Below are 25,941 nucleotides of genomic sequence, written 5' to 3'. Positions count from 1 at the left end.
CAGAAGAGTTTGTATCTAGTTCTGTCAAGCATCCAGACTGACCCCTTATCATGAGGAATGTGCCAGGCTGCCTTCTAGGGCCGAAAACTCCAGTTAAAACATATGTTGGTTTGATTGTTATTCCCTGTATCGAAGGGTAAAGGTTGTCACGAGATCCAAGACATAATGAACAAGCAGTTAAGCACAGAAAGCAAGAACAAGACGGGAGAGATGAAAAGGCGACCCAAGGACCAGACACTACCCAGATGTCACTCAGTGTCTTCACAGGCATACGCGGAAAGGGCGTCCAGCCTACAGCACTGAAACCTTTCCTGAAAATGACGGATGATCGCTGCAGCAGTGTCCAGTAAAAAAAAATCACACCTTCCCACACCCGCTTCACAGCTGTGTGCGCCCCCCCCCTCCAAAAGGCAGGAATCCAGGCTGCCCGTAACCTCACGCAGCGCCAGCAACGAAGCCACAGTATTTTGCTATCCCTAAATTTTGCCTGCTCACCCTGCAGTAGTTCTTTAGCTGACGAAAGCATGATACTCATTAACCCCACGTTCTGATCCTTATGACCAGGCTCTTGCCAGCAATAACTGTTTCTAAGGTACTAACACAGCTGCACTGAAAATATTCTTTTACAAAACACATTTGGTTTGGGATATTCTTATAAACCTATAAAGGACCACACAGGAAAACCAGGTGAATGCAGAAGCACAGGCTGCCTTGCTGAAATAAGCTCCCATTCCACCATCGCATTAGCAGTGCAAGTCAGAATAGTCACAATTTAGAGTAAAGCAATTAACAACATCCTTGACCTTATTAGTAAACATGAAAAGGACCAAGATCTTATTGCACTGTTACAGAGACTAATCCCAAATAACTTTGAAATATTTTTCCTCTCACTGTATAAACATTTGCAAAATACTAGCCTTTGTGAAACCCTATGTACAGTACGCATGCATAGAGTGTCCATTCACCTGGTCCCATCCTCATCACTGAACAATTAACAGAAGATCAATTTCCAAAAATTGGAAAAGAAAAAAAGGACCTGTTCACATTACCCAAAAGTAGCATACACATCAGAGATTAACGCTGTAAATCAATGCAAGGACAAAGATGCCTGTTGCTACACTTCACAGACGAAGGCATAGGCTTTTATAGACCGATTAAAAGTTCATTTCAACTAAAATGAGAAACACAGGTCTCTGAAGAGCTAGTAACACAAAGATCATCATCCTTAAAAAGCAGAATTCAGGGTTGCTAAGCAATGGATGGCATCTTCAGTGCGTATGCTGAGCTTGAAATAAGGAAGAGACATGATTTTATAGTACGTAATTAGCTCAGAATTAGTAATTAGTGAATGTCAGTACATTCACCCATTTTCTCAGGTACACCTGGCATTGATACATCTTCATGTACTACCCTGGGACAGTTTAAGAATCAGAGACGTAAGAAAAGAACTTGTGACAAGAAGAACTTGTCAGAATTGCACCTGTGTTTACATCATACAGAACTACTTGAGTAATTGATTCCTCTTTTGGGTCACAACTCCTCACAGGCAGGCATTCGTTAGTTTGCTCTATACAGCTCTACTTCTGGACTCCAAGTTTGGGCTGGCTTTGTTGCCAGGGCCTGATCTGCACCGGTGTTCAAAACTTGCTAATTCATTGCATGCAATGGAGTGATTGCCTAAAATGAGATAGGAATCTGTCTGTTAAACTAATTTCCTACTGGTCTTGCATCCAAAGTTAAGCCATTTTTCAACTATTGCTCCTCTTTTTTTTCCCCCAGACATCAGATGCAAGGGTATATTTCACTTTTTGATTCTTCAGCATACATACTTAGAGTATGTCTCATGTTTCCTCCTATATCAAACAGACACCAAGCATTTTATTGTACTCAGAGATTTTATGGTACAAAAACAGCGTAGAAAAATAAAAAATACTTCCCCCATAACCTGCCACTGTGATTTATAAGAAAACACTGCAATAATTTTAAATTAATTAGTCTTGAATGGATGATCATTACTCTCTAAAAGCATATTTATGAAGACTTGCTAGTCCTTAGGATTCGTGCATCTTTGTATAACTAGTTACAAAAAGATACTAATATCTTCGCATGTGAATAAGTATAAAGAAATAAAGAAATAAATTACACTTCTTTGGCAAGAATATACAAGACAGGCTCCTTTCTATCCCACCACAGTTCCTTCCTCCAGCTTTCCCACATCTGGAGGCATAGCACACATTAATGCATGAACTGATCTTATACCTGCCACAATTGTAGGATACAAACAACACACAGTAATCGGAAAATTTTCCTTTTGTGAACCAGAATTAGTCTCTCCTGTGAGTGCTTCTGGGTTTAGTTGCAATATGTATAGAAAGGAAACTGTACAGAGCAGGCAAACCACACACTAACTGCAGACTGCCTGTATGCTGGCATAAAGCAACCATTAATTCTTCACTGTGGGGAAATATCGAAAAGGCTGCTGGTCAAACCATAGGTATTAAACAATTTTGAATGGCAACCCAGCAGGTTAGAAGTTGTCACACTGCAACACAACGATGGCAACTTGCTGTAATTTTCTACGAAGATGTCACTGTCCGAAAGCAGGAAATGCAGCACCAGGTAAAACAAACGTTATCAAAGGAGGGATTGCAGTTTTCAGACAACTGAAACATGCCCACATTAGTAAGCAAAGCTTATTATTGTAATGATCTAAATTTAACAGCTTTGCCTATGTACAAAATCAATGAAGTTGCAAACATCTATAAATGCCATAGATTTCCAGGCTATTCACTTTTTTATTTTTTCCTGCAATATTACTTTTAATGTTAAAACTTTAAGACTGCACTTGTCATTCCCCTGCACTAGCAGGCCATTTCAGCTGTGTAAGAGAAAAGGGAAGGAGGCAATACTCTATACAGCACACGCTGCAAAAATGAAGTGCATCTGAAACAACAGATACATATACCGAACTTACCAAATAGACCCTGAAAGTCCCAGTATTTACCTAAAAACAAAAGGCATTGCACAGATTAGATTAATTAGAACCACGTTTCACAGCTGCGTGTCAGTGAGCCCAAAGGGGAATATGCTCAACCTGAGTTTTCCAGTTTGAACCTCTTCTTAAGTACAGATTTTCTCAGAGCACCGTGCTGACCATTTATCAACGTAGGCTCACCTCATTAGGAGTAATGGAGTCATTTTTAAGTATGATCAGGTTTTGTGCACTCTGCCCACTCTGTCCTGTCAGATGCCTCTCAGTCATCACTGCAGAGGGACCAGTAGTTCCTGTTGGGCCACAGGTATTGTAAAACATAAAAGTGTCACTTCCTGATCCTGCAGTTAGGCATGCCTTATAGCAGTAGGTCTTAGTGAGAGACCCATTGCCCCTCACTTCAATGAAATGGGGTTGTACTTTTAAACCGTGGGGCAACCTAGCATCGATGTTGTTGTTGGCCTGCTTGTATAAGTCAGCAGGGCACCGTTCTCTGACCCCACAGAACCCTGCACAGCAGGAGTCCCCATACAGACTGTATCTGTAGCACTTGATAACAGTAAGCCCAATGATTGTGAAAAGGAAAACGAAGGAGATGGCGCTCAAAGCGATAATGAGATAAAGAGTGATCTCTGAGTAATTGCTCGGACTTCTAACATGCCTTCTTGTATCAGGGATGATTTTGGAAACTCTGTCCACCACGGCAACAGTGATGGCTACTGATGAGGACATCGGTGGCTCTCCATTGTCTCTCACCTCCACCGTCAGGTTGAAAGTAGGTGTGTTGTCCTCTCCCAGTTTGCGAGTAGTCCTAATCTCCCCAGTATGAAGTTCTACCCTGAACAAACCTGGATCTGAGGTTTGCACCAGGTGGAAGAACAACCAGGCATTTTGTCCTGAGTCCCCATCAATGGCTATAATTTTGGTTACCAAATATCCAGCATATGCTGAGCGTGGGATCATCTCCAGGGCTGCTGAAGTGTTGGTTGAGGTAGGATACAGAATCTGTGGAGCATGGTCATTCTCGTCCACCACGTAGATGTGGACAGTGACAGTGCTGCTCAGTGGTGGGCTCCCAGCATCCTGAGCCTGAACAACCACCTGGAACTCCCTTAGTGTCTCATAGTCAAAGGACCTGACAGCATACATGTTGCCGCTATCAGATTTAATGGAGACATAGGAGGCGACAGGTAGCCCTTCGATCTCCCCATCTAGTAGAGAATAGGACACATAGGCATTTTCGGCGACATCTGGGTCAGTGGCTTTGATAGTGCACAGCAAAGCTCCAAGGGGGTTGTTCTCAGGGATGTAAACTGAGTACACAGGTTCCTCAAAGTGTGGAGGATTGTCATTGATGTCAGAAATCTCCACATGGATCACCTTCTGGGAGGAGAGAGGGGGGCTCCCAGAGTCGGTAGCTGTAACTGTGATGTTGTAGGCTGCTGCTTTCTCGTGATCCAGTTTGCCCTGGGTGATCAAGGTGTAGGAGTTCTTGAAAGAGTTGAGCGTGAAGGGGAGGCCAGGGGGGATACGCAGACTCACCTGCTTGTTCGGCCCCGAGTCCTGGTCAGTGACACTCATCAGGGCCACCACAGTTCCTGCCTTTGCATCCTCTGGCACTGGGCTGTACAGGGAGGTCAGGACCACCTCAGGAACATTATCGTTAGCATCCACAATGTTGACCAGCACCTTGCAGTGCCCAGCCATAGAGACAGGGCCCTGATCCGTGGCTTGCACATAGATCTCATAGGAAGATGCTTCTTCATAGTCCAAGGTGCCATTAACCCGCACCTCCCCTGAATGTGGGTCCACACTAAAGAGCTGCCTCACCTTCTCTGGAGTGTAGCTGCCAAAGGAGTAGATCACATCCCCGTTGGAGCCCTCGTCGGGGTCTGAGGCATTGAGTTTGACCACTAGCGTGCCAGGCGGGGCATTCTCCAGAAGGCTCACGGTGTAGGTGGAGCGGTCAAAGGCAGGAGGGTTGTCATTGGTATCCACAACTCGCACAGAGATCTGGGCTGTCCCAGACTTGGGGGGGTCCCCACCATCCACAGCAGTGAGGACCAGCTGCTGCAGGGCACTCTGCTCCCGGTCCAGCGGCTGCTGCAGCACCAGTTCCAGGAGCTTGCTACCACTCTGGAAGCCTTTAAGGTCCAGGGCAAAGTGGCGGCTGGGGCTGAGCTGATAGCTCTGCACAGAGTTGGTGCCCACATCAGGGTCCTGGGCGCTCTCGATGTGGAAACGAGCCCCGGGCACGGCAGATTCACTGATCTCCAGCCGGTAATCCTGGCGAGGGAAGCGCGGCGCATTGTCATTGATGTCCAGTACCTCCACCTCCACATTGTACACCTCGATGGGCTGCTCGATGACCAACTCCAGGCTGAGGAAGCAGGTGGGGGTCAGCTCGCACAGGGCCTCCCGGTCCATGCGCTCCCGCACCAGCAGCGCCCCGCGGCCCAGCTCCAGCTCCAGGTACTGCCGGCCGCTGCCCGAGGTAAGCCGCGCTCCCCTCGCCGCCAGTCGCCGTGGATCCACGCCCAAGTCGCTCGCTACGCTGCCCACGAAGGCACCGTGCGGCAGCTCCTCCCGTACCGAGTAGCGGAGCGGCCCGCCCGCCGCTCGCTCGCCGCCCAGCCCCAGCAGCAGCAGCAGGCCCAGCACCACCGCCCCGCCGTGGCTCCGCCGAGCAGCCGCGGCCGCCATGGCCGGGGCGGGGAGGGTGGGGGAGCTGCCGGAGCCCGGAGCCGCCTCGCCCGGCCCTGGCCCGGCCTCACTCCCCGCCGCCCGGCCGCCTCATGCAAGCGGCGAGCAGCAGCCGCCGGCCGCCTCCGGCCCCGCCGCCGCCCGCTCCATGCTCACCGGCTGCCCGAGACGGCGGCTCCGAGGAGGAGGAGGAGGAGGAGGAGGAAAGAGGAGGGACCGGGACTCGCCGGATCCGCTTTCTCCTGCTCCAGCTGCTGCGCGGGAGGAGGCGGGGGAGGACGCCTAAGCCGCGGCTGGCTCCGGTTCAGCACCTCGGCACGGAACAGCGACACGGCTGCGGCCGGGAGCCGCCCCCGCGGCCGCTGCCGGGACTCGGGGCCGCTGCCGGGACCTGCCGCCGCTGCCGGGACCTGCCGCACCTTCCTCACCCACGTGTTGCGGCCCCTCGGTAAGGCGGGCCCCTCGCTCCCGGTAGCCGGCGGAGCTCTCGCTGCCGAGCCGGGAGGGGTGCGCTTCCCCAACCGCCGCCGCCACCGCCCCTCGTCTCCGCCCCGGCTTCGCTGCTGAAGGTTCGGGGGCGCGGGGAGGAGCGGGGGAAGGGCTGCAAACCGCCTGCACTTCTGGCCCTCCTGCTGCAGTGCTAAAGTACAGCCGCCTGGGAGGGTTAAATCAGCGCAGGGCTCCGAAAAAAAAAAAAAAAAAAAAAAAAATCGGGCCTCCAGCCAGGTCTGGTGCCGTCTGTGAGTTGCTGCAGTACGTTTGACGACCTCTTTCTTGGAGACCTGCCCCTTCTGCTCCCTCGGAGATTCATCCTTGCTGCAGCACCATCCCTCTGCCGACTCTCTGGGGGCCTCCCTGCCCCGCTCCCACCCTCCTCCTGCTCAGCTCCCTCTTGTCCTTGCTGTAGCGGCCATGCCCCGACAGCAGCTCAGCTGGTCGAGTTCTGCAAGTCGTAGATTTAAGAGCATTTAAGGTGGGCTTCAGTTTCTCATCCAATGCTCAAGGTGATCAAGTGCAGCTGGAGAGAAGATGGAACGCGATCTCTTTTCCAGTTACGTTTTTTTCCTCCTCTATCCCTGTGATGGAGGACTGACAAAAACCAGAACCTTGAAATTGAACAAACTCAGCCGTGGGGATGAGGGTGCTCCAGCTGCAGTGAGTTTTACCCCAATGCCACAAATCCCAGTGAAGACAATAAACTTAAGTATTCATTCATACAACATCTAAGTCACTAAGCTGACATATTTAATGAGACAAACCACAGGACCGGAAAGGTCCTGAAAGGTTGGACCAGATGATCCTTGAGGTCCTTTCCAACCTGGTATTCTATAGTTCTATCACACAGTCCTCCAGGGGTGCAACTATGTTGTACCTGCTACCCAGTGCAGAAACTGCTTCTCTGCTAGTATTTCTCTCCCTGTTGTTTTTCCCCTTGCTTAACCCACAAAGTCTTTTGGAATGTGCAATGGACCCTCTCTGGATTGGGCTGGTCTTTCAAGGGGAGAGGGTGACCCTAACATTCAGCTAAAACCTCTTTCATTGGCCTTTGTTGCCTTAGGCACCCCTTACCATGAAGGACGACTTTTGAGAGCACAACCTTACGCTATAAATCCCCAAAGTTTTTACTTTGATGCACAAACCCTGGAGAACAACTGCCCTAATTCTGACTCAGCACTGATAAGGACTACCAGTCTATCAGCTTTTATCAATGGCCACCACTACCAGAAGAGACAACATTAAGAGCAGGATTACACAATTTATGTTTTGGCTGATGGGTTCATTTAATTCCTAGCCCATTTTGTGCCCCAAATATTTGTCCTCATATTTATACTAATGTGCCCAGTACCCTAGTGTCTGCAAATACTGCTGTTGAACCACCCATCCCTGTTTATCTTTCTAAGCAGGACAAATGTAGGTCTGTGCAGACCAAGAAGTGCATATAGAGATGCCAAGTGCCCAGAACATCTGGAAAATTGCCCATTTTATCCAGCCATCTAAACAGGAGCCAAGCACTTAAAAAAAAAAAAAAAAAAAATCAGCTTCAAGTTTTTAGCTACCCACCTTCAAGATCACAATATTCACAGATTCAGAACAAAACACCCTCACAGCCTTACAACAAACAAAACCCCCCAACAACAACAACAAAAAAACCCCATCACCCTGCTAAAAGCTATGAAAAAAAGCTATAGCAGCATTAATATACATAGATTATGTGGCTGTGTGTCAAAGCAACTGGCAGCCATCATGTCAAACAGAAACCTGAAGGGACACACCCTCAGTTTGCCAGACAATCAAATAGGGGTTTCATCCAGACAGTCCACAGATCATCTCTACCCCATACGTCCCATGTGTACAGCCAGAGTCCTCTAACAAATACACAGCACACTAATAAAAGTCCAAAGGGCATACCAAGATCTCAACATCTAAGGCCCTGCCTTAAGGAACATGTTGGTAGAGACTCTCCTGGAAATGGACAATGCCTACGCTAAGAGGTGGTGGGAAAACAAAACTCATCTCTGTAGGCAATGCCTTTCTAGCCATAAGTTGATTTTACTTACAGTGTGTCAATGAAACACACCAATCACACATCCAGGGGCTTTTAATGCCAGCGAGAAATCTTTCACACTGTTCCTAGACACCAGTGAGTTACTTCTGATAGATATTCAGGCTCTGCTCTAGTGCTTTCCAGCTCGGTCCTCCAACAAGAAAGGGCTGATGAACACCCAAATCCTGACCCACCTCAGTATTTACATGCTATCTAGGTTCATCCTTCCTCATGTCCTCACAGCTAAGGCTCTGCACATCCAAAGCTTTGCGAAACACCACAGAATGTAAAACTGAACAGGGGTAACACACACACTCTTAACTAAGCCATTCTAGAACATATTCCGTAATATTTTCATTCCCATCAAACCTGTTTCTGAACCTCAGATGCTTCAAAAATTTTTCTCCTAATTTCAAAATTGTAAGTCCTAGGATCATCTGGCTTCTTGCTTTTTTGTATGTTTTATAGCATCAATAAAATAGGTACTCTGATTTTCATTTTACAAATTAATACTGTAGCTTGTCTTATTTACAGTAGCACGGTACAAATGTAACAGTCTTTCTCAAAATGTTAGCTTTTATGCAGTTTATGCTGACTATACATTTTAAGTTATATTTCAAAACTTGTTCTGTTCTGATTAAATGTTCCTCAAGTCCCTTTAAAACTATACAAAAATTCATCCATGGCCACAATAATTTTAGTTATTTCCATCAGCTTCAGTGGTAATGCTGAGTCAGGCCTGCAGGCCTCAATTTGTAATTCAAGAAAAACTTGCATTGAGAAAATACTTCAGGATCTGGTCTGTAGTAATATCGCTTTTTCTAGTGAAAGGCAAAAATTGAAACACAGAAAAACATAATTTCAGTTTCAATTGAACTGAATTGGATTTCAATAGAAAGCTTAGGGGCTTCCTAGTTTTCTTTTTCCCAGAGTTTTGTTTTCCAGTAATTTCTTGAAATTTCATTTAAGCACCAATTTTCAAAACACCTTCAAAGTTCACTAAATAAAGATATATATACAGTGGGTTCAGATCAATCCACATGAACAAGAGAATCAGAATCCGTTCCTGCAGTAAAACCAGCTGATAAAACATACCAGGCCCAAATATCCATTTGCTGATGAACCTGATCACCCCTGAAGCGACTGGATACTACCCGTATGCAGTATCTATATACACAGGCCTATTGGGCTTTCCTGACATACAAAAATTGCATCACTTTAATTAGCTTGGTTAAATTAAATGGTACAAGTCATTTAACATGAGTACAAAGATACGAGTGTAGCAAAGAATACACTGATCTTATAAAGTCCTGCAGAAGAAAATTAAGTATATGTCAAGATAGTAATACAGTGATATATATCTATGCTAGAGGTTGAAGTAATATAACTATTTTAGTATGAAAAGTTCTCACATTCCTAGACAAGCCTTCCTTAAAACAGTTCTACATATAGATATGCCTGAATTAGTAGCAGTGTAATGGAGTGCCACAGAAATATTTCTGTGCAGATATTTCTCTCAGGATTGATACAACTATACACAGGTACAGTTCTGTAGGTATTTAGGGTCTTGAAAAGTTCATCCATTTCAAATCAGACCTGTACAAGGCATGTTTTTATATAACATTGTAACTAGAACCACCTAAATTTGCTTGAGCAGCAGTAAGTCTGTGTTCAATTTGCTTCATCGCAGAACACTATGCAGAGTCCTTCCTCTGGCTATTTCTGTGTCTCACACAGCAAAAGGAGAGAAAGACATATGAGAAAAGAGGAAGATGTGAAAATACAACATGTTAACCAAAGAACTGCCTAAGGTATTTTGGCATCTGAAAAGACATTTTGCTTCTTTCTAAATAATTCCACCTTCAGTAACTCACATCCCTCAAACATGATATCCAACGACTCAGTGTTGTGATATAGCTCCTTTCTGAACTGGTGGGAAGTCACCAGCTCCAAGGATCAAGCTCTAGATTTTTGCATGTAGTCTTGTCAGCATGTAGGTTTTCAGCAACAATGGGTTTGCTTGCATACCGTATAAATGCACACACAATTTCTGCCTAATGATAAAAAAGTGTGCAAAAAATACGGAGATAAGTCTAGAGAGTCCATACAGTTTAGCCATTAACAAGCAGGTAAGTGGTGTCATTCTCTAGAAAATCCTAGATTTTCTCTATGTGCCTGCTTGCATGTGGTGCCTACAATTTATCTGCCTTAGAATTAGATCAAGTCCAGAGGAAAGAAACACCCATCAGTCACAGGCCAAATTAAATCAACCACAGTGGAAAACAATACCCATAAACTGTAAGGGAATGACTCAAGTTGTGGGGTTTACATACATTTTTTTCCAGTGAGATGGTGGACTCTAACACCATCTTCTACCCCATGGGTACTCAGAGATCTCTGGAAAAAACAACTTGATCATTTCAGGGTACGCTCACACTACTTCTTCAGTCCAACCCAACCTTTCACTTCTTCTGGGATTCCTGCATTCTTCTGCACTCTACTTATTTCAGTCATGCCCCCCCCCCCCCCCCCCCCCCTTCTCTGAGTGAGAATATATACAGGATTGTTTCTGGTGATTTCCCATGCCTCAGGTATTACCCGATCAGGAAGACACTACCTAGAGATGATAAGGCAACTTAAAGGCAGGAATGAAAGGGATTCATACCCTACAGTGGCTCTCTGCCTGACAAGCCTCCATCAGTCTTGATTTAGCAAGCTGAGCTCAGAGAGTCCAAAATATGAGAGAGGAGGTTCTGCAGGCAGAACAGAGCCACTGAGCAGCCCCTTAAACAGAGCCCTGCAGTTGAACCAGATCTCTTTCAGTATATGGTCTGCATCCTCTGGAGACATGGGATTCTCCCTCTTCCTAAAAATACTGCAAAATGCCTCCCTGAGGATATGCAGACTTCTTGTTTCTACACTTTGAAACACACAGGTCTGGTGCCAAATCGCTCAGTTAGATGGGCTCTGTTCTGTCATATCTTTCCCTAAATCCATTTTTCACATTGTTATGAATCTAACTGGTGATAATTTTTATTTGCATCACAGACATCTGAAGCCTGACTATTTAAAACATTGCTGTTATGGGAACCAAGGCTGCTAAACAGCCAGAGAAAATCCTGTTTGTATTTAGGTCACAATTTCTTTGCAGTAGTGTGCTTGCTGTTACTCTAGAAAATAGCAGGTAAAGAAAAAGAAGTGGTGGGTTGGAGTATGGAGAGGGATCTGTGCTAATAATCTGAATCCAAAAAACCCACATATAACAAAGATACACAGAAAATATCTTTCATTTCTTCTACGGGTGCACATTTGATTATTTCTCACTTCTAGTCTAAAATTTAAGGATGGCTATCCCTCTGACTCATTCTGTTTGTCTTCTGCTATATTCTTCTGATGGCTTAAGAATCCTTTCAGTAATTTATTGACCATAATGTTGCATACCGCACCATTCTAAATGAAAGGACATTAACAACTTGGACACTGACAAAACAACTTTCACCTTTCTAAAGTCACTACAAAACCTGTAAGTGCTACTTCTACCGCAAAACGTTTTCTTGAAGGTTTTGGTTGGTGTGTTTTCCTTTATCACCGCTGCTGCTCTTCAGAGCCACAGTCTTTGCCACTCTTCTATGCAGGCTGGGGTTCTTCAGCTCAAGCCATCACCACTAATTTTCAGCTCAAGGAACTGGTTGTGACACACACTCTAGTCAAACAAATCTCTTCCAGATGATTGTACCTTCATTTATTTCCCTAGCTCTGGCTACTGTCTTACCACGTGCTTATATTCACATGTGTTGCACACCCCAGTTTGAGAACTGGGATAAAGTTACAAGGTAGCTGTCCCCCTCTTGGAACCGTATATCAATGTGTCAGAGCAGTTGCCCAGAAACTGAAGACTCAATTTAATTTCCTGCTTTAAGGAGTTCAAACTCCTTTCCTCACAAGCCACAGGAAGTCCTCTATGGAAACAAGGCAAAAACTTAATGCCATTCTAGGTCAAAGAGAACAGCCATATAAGAAGGACCATCCTGTATCCTGACACATGAGGTACTCCTTTGGAAAGGAGAAGAAGATGCTAGAAACCTGTTTGTGCTCGGAGAAGTTTTATTAACTTTATACTAAACCACCTTGGGACATAATTCACAGTAGAACTAGTTCTAATATTTTATAGATTTTGTGTTACTTCTTATACACCCATATCTGTGTTTGTTAGTGATGATGAACTATTCTCACAGCATGAGTCCTTCTGTTTCATGCTTATAGTATCAGATCCTAATGACACAGTGTCATAGACAATGCATAACCAGTATCGTTACATCTGCAACAATACCTTTTATTCTTTGCTATGGTTTATTTTTTTAAAAAATACATAAACATTGACCTCTATGGTTTTAGTTTAATTTTACTTATGTCACCTTTTTCCTATCCTATCCAAAAAATTTAATTATTAGTCAGACAGTCCTTGACCTGTTTTTTTTTTTTTTTAGGAGCTCCATTCATACCTGTACATGAAGCATTTCATACATATTATTCTCATGTTCAAGCACATTAGCATTTTGTCAACTTTACACTTCCTATGAGAAGATCTCAAATCTGAAGGGTTTATTTTCCATCTCTTTCTCTTGAAACCAGTTCTCCTGGAAGATTTTCTAACTTGTCCAATGTCATATATATAGCTGCCAGTAAGTCATGCTCCTGAGGAACAGGTATGTTCTGGCACAAAGTTACTTCAAAGATTGTTTTACTTATCCTACTGAACAAGATCTTCTACTAGACTTCTATGGTCCTATCAGTTCAGGTCTCTACTAATGGCTCCTGAGCTCTCCTAGATGGACATCCAAGTTGGACTGGCAGCTCTAAATCTGCCAGTGTTGTCTTATTACTCATAGTCTGACTCTCAAAGCCATCCTTTTATTCTTTTCCTGTTTATCTATTTTCCTTCCTAAATATTTGTTCCATTTGTGGGGTTTTTTTCCTATTACTATCCACAGTTTAACTTCAACTTTCCATCTTTTATTTATATAATTCTCCTCTTTTTTCATTTTGGTTTCTATACTTTTTTTTCCATCTTGTCTCTTTCAACTGAATATTTACCTCTTTCCATCTTCTACCTCTAGTCCATTCACTTATTTTCCAGTCCATTTTCAGTCAGGCCTCCTACCTCTTTCACTTTTGCCTGAATCATCCACTCTTTCTTTCTTTATGTTGATTTTCCATATTTCTTTCCCCTCAGTGTCCTAGGACTTCTGCATTTGTCCTTCTGCGTATACAAGAAATTTACTGTGTTCCAAAATGATGCTGATAAGGGATGCTGATGTCTCCCTTTCCCTTCATTTTTGTCTACACAACTCAGATAAAGTAGGAAGCTAAGCACCAAACAGTGGCACAGAACCAATGGAAACAGAGACCGAGGTATAAAAATAGATGGCAAGAATCAAAAGTACAGGCAAGGAGTAATATGAGGAACAGTCACCTTCTTCACTGCTGAGAAAGACTGACAGCATTTTCTTTAAAGCCTGCCAGTGCCTCTCTTTAATAGGCAAAAGAGGTCAGGTGTGCATTATAAGACTATACAAGTACCCAAGTACTGCGTATTCACTCTCTTGAAAACATACACTGAGTTTATTTCTGCTGGCTGCTTACTCCTAAGTGTCTCTTAGGAGTTAACCACCTAAATCCAAAACTGCCTACTTGGTTCTGAAAAGGAGCTGGCAATCACGTAGGTTTGTCATCACACTGTTTTAATGATGACCTAAGTTTGCCTTTGAGCATGTTAGAAGCATTGACTGACAATGTCCTAACTATAACCTTTACATCTTGTGCTAGATCAGATTTTACTTTTTGGAAGGTCGGGTGCTTTCTCCTCCTTCATTTGCACTTTTCTTTCTTGCTCTACTGCTCACCTAGACTTTTCCAGGTTTGCTGCATTTCCTAAGAGCATCTTGATGAATTCTTTTACTCTGTGAAAGTATATCCAGTTAGAAAATTATAAATTCAATACATAAATGCATATCTTAAGCTTTAATTTCAATGCTTCCTTTACTGATCCCTGTATCTGGTCAATCAAATTTAATTCAGAGCAACAAAACTGCGCAAAAAGACATTGTGAAGATCTTTCCTCAGCAGAGTTGCCCTGTTAATATACTAACAGGTTTACCACTTGTACTGAACGGTTAACTCATGCTTTCATTTTTCAAAGATTCTTTCACTGCAACTATCTCTTACAAGCTTGCCTAGTCCATCCTTAACACATCTTCAAGTTACCTAAAACATTGCACACCTTGCGCTGACTAAATAAAAAATTAAAAGGAAAAACAAACAAAAGAAAGAAAACCCAGACTCACCTGCCTCACACCTGCTGCCACTCTGCTTCCTGGTATTTTCACAAAATATACACCACCAGCTGAAGCATGGATTAACATTTCACACGGGGCTGCTAAGACCAAGCGCATTTTCTCAGCAAAGCAGACCTATGCGCAACTTCAGTCCCATGTGACATCTTAAATGGGACTTAAGTGTTTTGTGTTTATTCCGTATACAGGAATGTTTACAATATACTTTCAACATACACCCTGCAGCCACTCCAGACAAGCAGAAGTCTAAGATACACAGTGTGAAGATGGATGGACCATCCAATGATTCCAACTAAGCAGTCTTCAGGCTGCTCTAAATTTCTTCCAGCAGCTGAGAGTCACAGTTCTGTCCTTTCTTCCTCCCTGGCACACCTCTGCTTCAAAGCTCTATGGGAGGTTAGCACTGAGCTACAAGTGTCCAAACCACCGTGATACTCTGACAGCAGCAAGCCACAACTTGCTCCTGATGCTGAACAGGTAAAGCAGTACAGAAGTCACGAAAGACAGATTTTCTTAATCTAAAATCAAACCCAGAAATGCTACTGTACTGAGTGGTGCAGAGCTGCCCTAAATTTCAGCAAGTTCTCATATTAATAGAACAAATTATACTTAATCAGAGTTAAAAATGTAGAGAGGACTTTCCTTTTTAAGGTTATTTTAGGATTAACTGCTTAATTGCTGTTTTCTTGATGTTGGAAAAAGTCAATATCAAATTTGCCAGGAAATTAAATTATTAGAGCTACGCTTTTTAAAAACACAGAAGGGAGGCAAATCATCCCCTCTGCCTCTGGCTGTTGCACTTGGACACAATTCCCATGCTTTCTGCATCCAGAGGCTCAGTACTGTCTCCAAGCCAGAGTAGGCACAACTGTTCAGATACCATGGAAGTTCCTTGCTGCAGAACAGATGAGCAACCAAAGGAACAATGAAGGTGTTGCTCTGGGCTTCCAGAGTTCACCACAACAAACACAGGTGGGTACAGGTTGCATTCAGCATACCTGCCCTGACAGAAGAGCCAGACACAGTGCGGAGTGAACCTCTGCAGGTCTGGTTCCAGCTATTCCCAACATTCTCAGGATTAGTCATTGTCTAGACTTGCGATTCTCTTTATGGTGGGAAGGAAGAAACTTCACCTCAAGAACAAACAATTGAGGAAAATTTGCATCACAGAATCTACCCAGCTTTTAGCACAAATAGGAAACACTTTGCTCAGCAACACGGCAAAATACCTAACAATCCTCTGCTCTTACCACCCTTGCAGTTCCGCTTTCAGCTGCAGGTCTTTGCCTACAGTCCTGATCAATGTACCATGAGCTCAAGTACACAGACAGAAAATGAAAACCCTTCAACTGTTTTAAAGAGCAGCTGAGAGCCATAAAGGAGGCAGGAGTGGATTAGAGCACAGGCCCCATAAAACATACTGAGACTTTGAGGGGTTTTTTTATGAGACCAGTATGCTGTTCTGCAGCTTTCTGTATTTCACGTGTCTGCACAGGAATGGATGAGCAGGGAAAGTAGGACAGGAAAATATTTTGTCTGCTAATTCTCAGCAGGCATTTCTGAGCTTAGAAGATTTTTACTTCAAATCCTATTAAAAAAAAAAAATCCATCTGCCCAAACTGTGCTGTGCTTGGACTATTTTTAACCTATAACCACATATATGATGGGCTAAATGTTAATACTGCAGATTCTGCTGATGATATCTGACCTCAGGACAAGTCCCATTGATTTTCTTACTCAGCAGAACCAGGATCAGCATTTGACCCTGACTTACACTCTCTGCCAATTATTTTGTTTTACATTTGTGTTTCTCTTCAGGGTCCTGGTACACAGTGGGATCCCTCGCCCTCCTTGCCCCTCAACTCGCTTCTAAACAGACAAGCAAAATCTTTTCTCTCTCTTGACTGGTAATCTAAGATTCAGCCATTTTATGCCCTCTACCACTTCTACAATCTCAGTCATATTCTCCCTTTAATAAGGTTATCAGAACAACACAGACAATTGGATTCTAACTGTGTACTTACAAATAGCACCTAATAATGTGCCAAAAGATTGTCTGCCAATAATTCTATGCGAAGACCCAGCAACAATTTTGCTTTCCCACTTCTTGTGAATACTTTATCAATAGTTTGAGTTCATTACCCATAACTAATGTAAATTTTTCCTTTCTGTAATCCATGGTATTTTACCTGTATCCATTTATTATCTTTCCTTTTACATGCAGAGATTTTATATATATATATGTATATATTTAAGATTAGTATGAAGGAATTAAGAATTTAAGTGTGTGCACATGTAAAAGCACACAAACAAAAATAAGGATTAACAGGAAAAGTACCCATTAATTGCTGCAGAGCACCCTATATGGGGATTTAATCCAAATGAATGAAGAACAACACAACTTAAAATAAGGTGTCAAGATGATGAAGAACTAGAGCCTTAAAATGCACAGCTGAGGAATACAAGAGAACTGTGAAATGAAGGAATTTTACCTAAGACCCATAAAGAGGTGAAACAAAATAATGATTGTGAAGATCCCAAACAGCACCCATTCCCAAAGGGAATCAATGGTAAATCCCAGCTCAGTCTGTTGTCACTAATGAATGAGAACCTATGATCACGATAGCCAGTGTCCCTTGTCTTCTGCACTGTATAAGTGACCAAGTGATCCTGGTCACCAGTGACCATCAGGCACATGAGCTGATGCTTCTGAGTATGTGGCTGTGAGTGAGCAAAATCTATGAGAATGAGAGTGGGAAACTTTCGAGATTCTGCAGAAGAAAATCACTTTCCCCTTCCACAAGATCTTGCATCCAGTTCCATTACACTAATTTCCTATGTAATAATTCCAGATTGTTCTGTGTAAGAAAGTATTTGTGCACAAGGTCAGATCCTGAGAGGGCAACGGCTCAGTCAGAAAAGATGAGACATAGCAATAGCCAGAAGATGCCGTGAGGAACCAAGAGAAAACAAAACCAGACAACAATATGTGGAAGGGCCCAGAGAAGAACAAAGCCACAATATCTTTTGCAACCCAGAAAGACTTTAAGAAAGGGCTGAGGACACAACTGCATTAACTCTCTGCTCCAGGTCCACTTCCCCACCTACATACATACATCGGCACCAGCTCCTGCATCCCTCTTCACAGTCCCTCACAGCCTCTAGCACTCACTGCTGCTATTGCCCCTGGAGAACAGGACTAGCTCCAGGTAGCTGCAAGGGGGTTGCAAGGAGCAGAGCAGGAGGGAAGTGAGATGGGAGAAGTCAGCAGCATCTCTCAACTCACTGCTTGGATGGGAACAGCAGCAGAGAATGAGGCAGACCTTTAGAAAATACAAGAACTGTAACATCGCATACACTATTAAAAAGGATTGGCATCATGGCATGAAACAAATCCTGCGTTGTGCAGGCTGACGGGCTTGCCTCTGGGTGAGACAGCGGCCAAGTTATTAAGAAGATGACAGAAAGCCAGTGACCACAGCTGCCCAGTTCAGGGCCTGTATGCCCAGCTTCAGCACTGGAGAGACAGCTCTGTGCAGATTCACCAGTGCAACAAGCTCACCTCCGATTTACAGCACAGAAGAGCAGCGGAGAGTACCTGGAGGGGGAAGCAAAGAAAAGGGGAGATGCAATGTATATGGTGGGGCAGATTATGATGAGAAGCCTAGAGGAAGGACTGAGAAACAATGGCTCTCATGCAGTAACAAGAAGGGGAAAAAAGTTCCCTGGAGCTAAGTCGGGGCTTTTGGAAATGGGACAAGACAAAAACGAGATGGTGGAAGAAGCAGTTGGTTATGCCATAAAAGCAGAAAGTCAGGAGAACTGGATTCTGTTCACTGTTACATCAAGGCCTTCATGATTTTGTGGCAAGTATCTTAGTTGGTTCCTAAGATGTCAACAATATCTGGGCTCAAATGGCCACTGCAAGGTTTAAAGCACTACTGTAAAGGATACTTGAATATTCTCAAGGAAGGAGGTACATATACATATGTATAATTTATTATTTGTAATGGGTGCTGAAGAGAGAGAACTGTTCGGCTTTTTTTTAAGCACACATTAAGAAAAATGTTTTCAAACTTCTCTTCAGAATTCTTAAAACATCAGCGACAAAATATTTATGTTTTGAATTTAATAAAATTTCAATATTTCTTTCCTTGAGCTCAAGAGTTCTTACTGAATAGCTCAGAGTGGTCGACCTAATACAATATTCTTTTAAAAGGCAGACGTGATTAGCACTAGTTAGTCCTACAGTATTAATGTAGATTTACCTTATGCATTTTGCATGGATCATAGACGTGGCAAACTCATTCTTCAGTACTGCAGGAAACCCATGTTGTGTGTGCCTGTTCCTGCAACAGCAGGCAATGGTTCTGTGATGCAGAAGGCAGGGTATCCTGCGTGGTCCTCAGCTGCTCTTCCAGAACGGCACAGATCTCCCACAAGTCATATCTGCCAACCTTATCTGTTAGCCCTGGTATACCTCAAATGACACTAGACTTCCAGCTTTTAACAACTCAGCTGAGCTCAGTGTACTTCTTCCATCCTTGAACAAAGAAACCACAGCAGGACACGTGAGACTCTGAGCTATAAGCAGTGACGATGATATCAAATGTACCTGCTGAAATCAATCTCCCCTCCTTGTACTAATCAAAACATTGTCCTCCACAACCAGATAGACTTGCAATGTATCAGCATGATTCTTCTCATTTAATGTTGTTTTTAAACTGTGCTGTTTGGAGACAGATTTCACAATTGAGAATTTGGAATACCAAATCTTACTGGCCACATGGTTAGGAAGAAACTAAAAGAATATCCAGCAGCAGCACCGGTGATCCTCCTGGGTTTCTTCATCACACTCAACAGTGGTTGAAGGCCCCCCTTCAAGTCCTGTCCACTGAGGTGGCGGCCATATCCCCCCCCAACCATTACCACAGTGGTCAGGGGAGGCATTTCTGTGGAAACAGAGCCAGTCTCCAGCCAACAAATTCAAGGTTCATGAGATCAAAAAAGGCAGCTTGGTTCTGTGTCAAGGACATAGAAGGAACAGGAGACTGGGTCTGGTCCCTCTCTCAGGGGTTTATATATTTTAAATCAGAGTACAATCTGAAAACAATTTGGGGAGTAGGAACTAGATCTCAGAATGTGGCAAGGAAAGAGGGAAAAGCACTGGGGAGGACAAAATGAAAGCAGAAAGAGCCAAAAAGAGGTTTGGAAAGACAGGGAGGCACAACCCAAACAGTATTCCTATCCTTTGGGTACTTAGTCCTGCAGCCATGAACACCACAGTTATCTTCCTGATGTACATATACTGGTAGCAATCTTGACATTGTATTATCACCAAAGACTTTCAGTTCTTTTTCAGTCCTTCGTTCAAGAATTCTGTCACATAAAACCACCCACAATGGGAACTCTGCCAAATGTTCATGCTGATGAGTTATTTTCTGGTTTTTACACTGCTGCAATACAAAAGCCTTTATGATTTTCAGTCCTGCTAGAATCTCTCTGAAACAAAGCATCTTCACTCCAGGTAAAAGTATTAAAAGAAAGAAGCTATTACATTTCTGAGCTATCAAACCTTTCACCTCTCATGTCCCATTGTGATACTTCTGTTTAATTACTATACTGCTACATCATGCAATGACTTATTTAAACTCTGTTTGTTTAGTCTCATCTTTGATACTTCTGATTTGTTTATTTATCTGTTCTTAGCTTCTTAACACTCCTTTAATAAGTTTTTAGTGATACTGTGAAACTAGTCCCCCACACAAAGCTTCACACAGCTTATTTGTTCAAGAAGTGACATCACATTTTCTGCTGATGAATCTCCACTATGTGGTAACTGCCACTCAAGACTTACAAGCCTCTAAAGTCTTAAGCCAAAATGTCCTCCTAAAACAGATTGAAAAAAAATAAACTAGTCCTTGTCCAGCCAAAACACATATCCAATCATTGGAAGACACAAATAGATGATAATTGTACAGTAAATATTCAGTTAATCTAATTGAGTGTTCATTATACCAATGTCTTGCATTTGTATATTCCTAAGGACTGGATTTTTGGTTAGCAATTGATCTAAAATTCAAGCACTGAATGACCCAAACATGTATTTTAATATATTTTTATACCTTATAAAAGTAACCCATTAGAAAAAACACAGAGCAAACAAACCTTTGAAAGTACCGGTGCCAAGCTCTGCAAAGGTAAAGAACAGAGCAATGCTGTTCATAAAGCCTGCTTCCTTCTGCTCCATAAGACGACAATATATGTACCAGCTCTCCAAATACACATGCTACTCTTGATTTGATGAAACTCTTAACATAACTTGCTATTGGATTTGGATTTTCATGTGTCTTTTTTTTTTTTTTTTTGCCACTTGTTCGACACCTTTTTTTCCTCCCTTCAGCAGTTTCTTTAACATCTCCAAGTCACCTCCTACCTTTCTCTCTTCCTCCTGTCAGTTCTCATCCAACTTCCCTGAAACGTATAACATTCACCAACACTTAGCTTATATTTGGTACTTCACTTTGGAACATCTCAAAGTATTTCACAGAGGAGCAGTCAGCGCAAGTGACATAAATTTACAATGGGAAAACGACTCACAATGGTAGGAGGACATGTCAGGACCATGTAGGAGAATCAACAACAGACCCTGTCTGTCTCCCGCAAGCCAGTTCAGTGCTCTGCTCATGGGATCACTTGGCCTTCTCCTGTGCAATGCATTTCTACACCTTCTGCACTGAATTTAGGGACCCTCCCCTTCCCTGCACCCTGGTCCTTGACTGGGCATTGTTGGGGGCTTTTTTGTTCCCAGTCTTCCTGGTCTCAGCTCCAACCCCAGCCTCAACTTTGGTCTGGGCCACGATCATACAACTGCAATTACGGGAAGGTCCTGCCAGCTCTTGGCTGAAGCAGGGCACTGTGCTGGCAGGACTCAGAGGGAACTAAGCTCTCCAGCTCTTGCAAGCATCTACCAAGCACAGCGAACAAGAAACCCTCAGTCCAAGGAATGACCAAACTGTTCAGTCAGATTTGTCTAAGAGGCAATCCCCAGTTCACACATATCACCCCCCTGAAAGACTAGAGGGTTTTTGTAATTAATAGCATCAGTTTTACAGCAAGCAGTGGTATGAACACAGCCTGAAACATTGTTACTGAATGATTGAAAACCTTTCAGACAGAGCTGGAAATACAGGAGTCCATAGCTCCAAGATAACCAATTGCTTTCATTAATTAAAAGAAAAAGTCATTTGAAAGTTACTTACACTGTTGAATTTCCTTTCATCTGTTACTGAGGTCACAGTTCTCTTCGGATGGCACATTAACCTATCCTCTGGTTTAAGTAACATATCCCCCATATAAACAATAAAGGTTTGCTACTAGAAGCAAATTCAGTTTGAACATGAGATGCTACTATATACAGTAATTACTACTGTCCAGTTTCTCAAAGTATTTTGAAAAACTTTCCTTTTAGAAGAATTAATATTACATTAAAAATGCATGATACTACTTATAATAGTAACTAAAAAGTGTCTTTCAGGCAGAATGCTTTTATATATAAAATTCTCCCAGCTTCATTGGAAGCAAACCAGGCTTGAGCATTAGCAGCAGCCAAACATACACTTGGAACAGTCTAATTGTATAGCATCATGGCTGATAACAAGGACAATTCTGGTACCTCTGTGGAGGTGGCTGGAAGCCCTTGGTATAGAGAGATGAAATATATTATGAGATAATGTAATATATATTTGTTTGGGGATTTTAATGTGTTTTAAATGGCCACAAGTTATGGAGATTTTCCAGAGTTCACATGAAAAATGTTTATGCCAATTTCAGATTTATTTAGAGCCTTTTTGTTTGTTTGTTTGATTTGGTGGGGTTTGGTTTTGTTTTGGTTTTTTAACAAGTGAGAAAAAATATGGCAACATTTTCAGGGAAAAAACAAACAAACAAAACACCAGACCAAAACAAAACCACACACAACACACACCACCCCAGAATAAAACCATAAGTGTTATAACTCCATTCTTCTGCTACTTCTATTCTAACATGACTTCTGTTCTACTGAATTAGTTAGGAGGGAATAGGGACATTTAAAGGTATCTTTAGCTTTTTCAGTGTTTTGGACTGCCATGAGATGGAATATAAGACTCCCTAAAGTCCTCCAAGCCCAGAAGTAAGTGCTGTCTCATTGAACAAATAATCATCTCCTTTCTCTAATGGCAGGATAGCATCAATGGTAGTCCTGAAAATCACAAGCTGTCTAATCTTGAATATTAGATCCAGTGTAAAAGTTAAACTTCTCCATGAGTCTTCTAATAATGTAATCTCAGATAAGAATCCCCTGTGAGGGGGGATAAGGCAGCTGTGAAGTGAGGTGAAATGTAATTGCAGGTGCTCAAATATTTTCTTCTTCCCTTTTGCACTTTGTACTCCTGGCCACATGATTGTTAAAAGCACAATGAATTAATACATTCTGATAAAATTAATCAGAATCTTGATTGCAAGTAGATAAGTAAGTATTCAAAAGGGCATTACAAAGGAAAATTCATATTTTAAAGGTAAGAGTTATTAATTATTCCAAAAACCTCCTTACCATCTGGCAGAACGGAAAAGAAATTAAAAACTCCTTACAGAACTTCAGTTTGGAAGGAACAGTGCAGTTGCCACTGTCACAGATAGCTCTCAGCCGGTATCAATGCTACAGTGCAGGCATCGGTCTAGGTAGGTACAAGTTCATTTTGAAGTATTAACAAGGATTTTCAGTAAACTGAATTTTACTTTAAGTTAGAATGATACTTAAACTAAGTGCACTGGAAAAAACCCAACACTTCCCTCTTGTTCTTTTATCTTACTGGTATTTTTAATCTGTCAGGTATTTCTACCTCATTAATTTGTCTGTCTCTTTAATACAGCTTTCAGCAGTTCACAAAATGTCACCCAGGAGAAGCAAAAAACATTAACACAATGAATTCTTTCAAATCAGACCATATGCAGAAGATTAAATTATTCAGTATGTATCATGTATGAAAACTGACGTTTCCTTTAAAATCAACTTCCTGACAACATTCATCATTGCGTTCATCAGACAGTGAACCAGACTACAATGATTGTGTATAATCCTTTTCCACCAACTTTGGGGGTTAGAGTAACCAACAGGTTCAAGACAGAGTAACAGAATCCATTCATTTCACAGCAGAGAGTAGAACAGAGTCTCCTTGCAAAAGGTAATAGATGAGCTACAGATGCTTACATAGTACACCACAACCTAATAGCTGCAGTAAAGCCATTTCCACAGCTTCCTATTGAATCAGGGTACTACACCATGGAGTATCTCTCCTCTTCCCTGTTTACAGTTATCCTAGAACCCTGAGCACGTGACCAACAGTTGTTTCCACCCTGTCACCAGGCTCATTGTTTATACGGTGCTGTTTTATCTGAGGAACTCCCATTTTATAAGGGGGGAGAGAGAGAGAGAGAGAAGAAAATTAAAATGTTCTCAGTTATATGTAGCTGAGGATAAAGGTAAGATCTAGGCTTCCTGTGGGAACTGAATTATTAGCATAAATGCTTTCTAGAAAAGCAAACCAGCTATTCTATCGCAGAAAAAGATTCTTTCAGGAGAGAATTCAAGACTACAATTACAAGTACAAAGCTGCTTTCAGTTACCAAAACTTTCCCCAAAACTAGTTATGTGTGGTTTTGATCTCATGCTTGTGTGGCAAAACAGAGCTTCCTAAAGTCATGTTGGGTACGATCATCACTGCCATTGCAGCTGGAGACAGCTGGGTACAATCCAGCATTGGGATCCATGACAGGAGATGCCATCAGCTGTGCATCTGACAGGGAAGGAATTCAGATGTTCTGGCATGATTTTCACACCTTTCACAGTGGGATTTGAGCATCTGTGGGGAAATATACAGTAGTTTCAGAACCCCTGTAAATACCTCACTTCAGCTCTTGAAAATGGAATGAATCATCATTTTTGGAAAGGATATAACAACTTTTAAATGTTTATCTTTCGCCACATTTCAAAGAATCACAAAAAGAAAAAAAAAAATAGGTTGGAAAGGACCTCAGGAGGTCTTTACTTCATCCTCCTACTCAAAGGGAGGAGGGCTAACCTGACAGGTAGATTAGGTTACTCAGGACCTTCGTCAAGTCAAGCTTTGAGTATTTCCAAGGATGGAGATCCCAACACCTCTCTGGGTCCTGTCCCTGTGTTGCAACCCTCTGACAAGGAAGAATTTCTTCATCAGGTCCAGCAAGAATTTCCCTTGCTGCAATTTGTAACCATTTCCTCTCTTTCTGTCACTGCAATGCCTGTTAGGTAGTGGAAAACTACTGTTAATTCCCCCCTCATGGTTTTTTGGGGTTTATTTTTTTGTGTTTTTTTGGTGGGGTTTTTTTTTTGGTGAGGTGGTGGCAGTGTTTGTTTTGTTGTTTGGGGGTTTTTGTTTGTTTATTTTTTCTCCAATATTGGCTGTTTTCCATGTTTTCCAAGAACCTAAATTACCTACATTAAAGAACATTGTCCCAATATCCTAAATAATAACACAAACAATACAAAAGAGAACCACTTGGTGATGAACTATTAATTCATACAATGGGGATGTACAGCTCCAGGGCTTGACAGTTCAATTCGGATTTTATCCAAAAATATCTGCATTGTCTTTGAGCAGCTTGAGTGAAGAAAACGTTTTTCATCAAACATAACATTGCAATAGTAAAGGGCCTCACCAGATTAAGGGCTCCAAAATAATAATATTCTTCAGTGTGGATTTGTATTCTACAGCTACATTCTGACTATGATCAAACTGGCATCTTCCCATGTTCTGCATTACCTTGGGTTAATTTTTCTTGTAGTTTTTCCAAATAAGGTGAGATACATTAAAGAGACTGAATGTCTTGTAGAGAAGCATGATGTTGTAAAAGAGAAGACAGGAACTCGCTAATTCTAATCCCTAGACAAATATATAATAAGATTAAAACAAAGATGAAAGTGCAAATAGCAGTTCTAAACCAACAGCCCCAAATCCTTTGAAGGTATTCCAGCTGGCAACTCAGATCAGACAAGGCATTTGCTAGAGCGATTTTACTTCACCAGTCCAAAAACGCAAGACAAGGTGGCGGTTATATTTCCTCCGATTGGAAGGAAGAAATCACTTTCTTTTTCCACCTGATTTCCTTCTTACCAATACTATAGTGAAAACAAATAACTTTAGAGTTTGATTATCTTTAAGGTATTCATGATTGCCTAACCAAAAAACCACACAAAACCAAAACACCCATGACAACAACAACAACAAACACCAAACAAGTGAAGGATTCACTTGAAGGAATATATATAG

General features: G+C 42.4%; 2 protein-coding genes across 2 annotated transcripts in view; both read right to left on the bottom strand.

Moving 5' to 3' along the window:
• Positions 1 to 5,695, bottom strand: part of LOC104353985 (protocadherin alpha-C2) — a 47,669-nt gene extending 41,974 nt beyond the window's left edge. Inside the window, exon 1 of the mRNA XM_086471205.1 lies at positions 3,176 to 5,695. Within this exon, the coding sequence (XP_086327331.1) occupies positions 3,176 to 5,695 (2,520 nt within the window). The remainder of the gene's footprint in view (positions 1 to 3,175) is intronic.
• A 282-nt stretch (positions 5,696 to 5,977) lies between these two features.
• LOC104341171 (protocadherin alpha-C1) overlaps positions 5,978 to 25,941 on the bottom strand; it is a 34,500-nt gene continuing 14,536 nt past the window's right edge. Inside the window, 1 exon segment of the mRNA XM_086471203.1 lies at positions 5,978 to 6,258. Within this exon segment, the coding sequence (XP_086327329.1) occupies positions 5,978 to 6,258 (281 nt within the window).

The sequence above is a fragment of the Leptosomus discolor genome, chromosome 10, assembly GCF_034619465.1.
Source record: "Leptosomus discolor isolate bLepDis1 chromosome 10, bLepDis1.hap2, whole genome shotgun sequence".
NCBI classification, from domain to species: Eukaryota; Metazoa; Chordata; class Aves; order Leptosomiformes; family Leptosomidae; genus Leptosomus; species Leptosomus discolor.
This window is presented reverse-complemented; position numbering and strand designations above follow the sequence as displayed.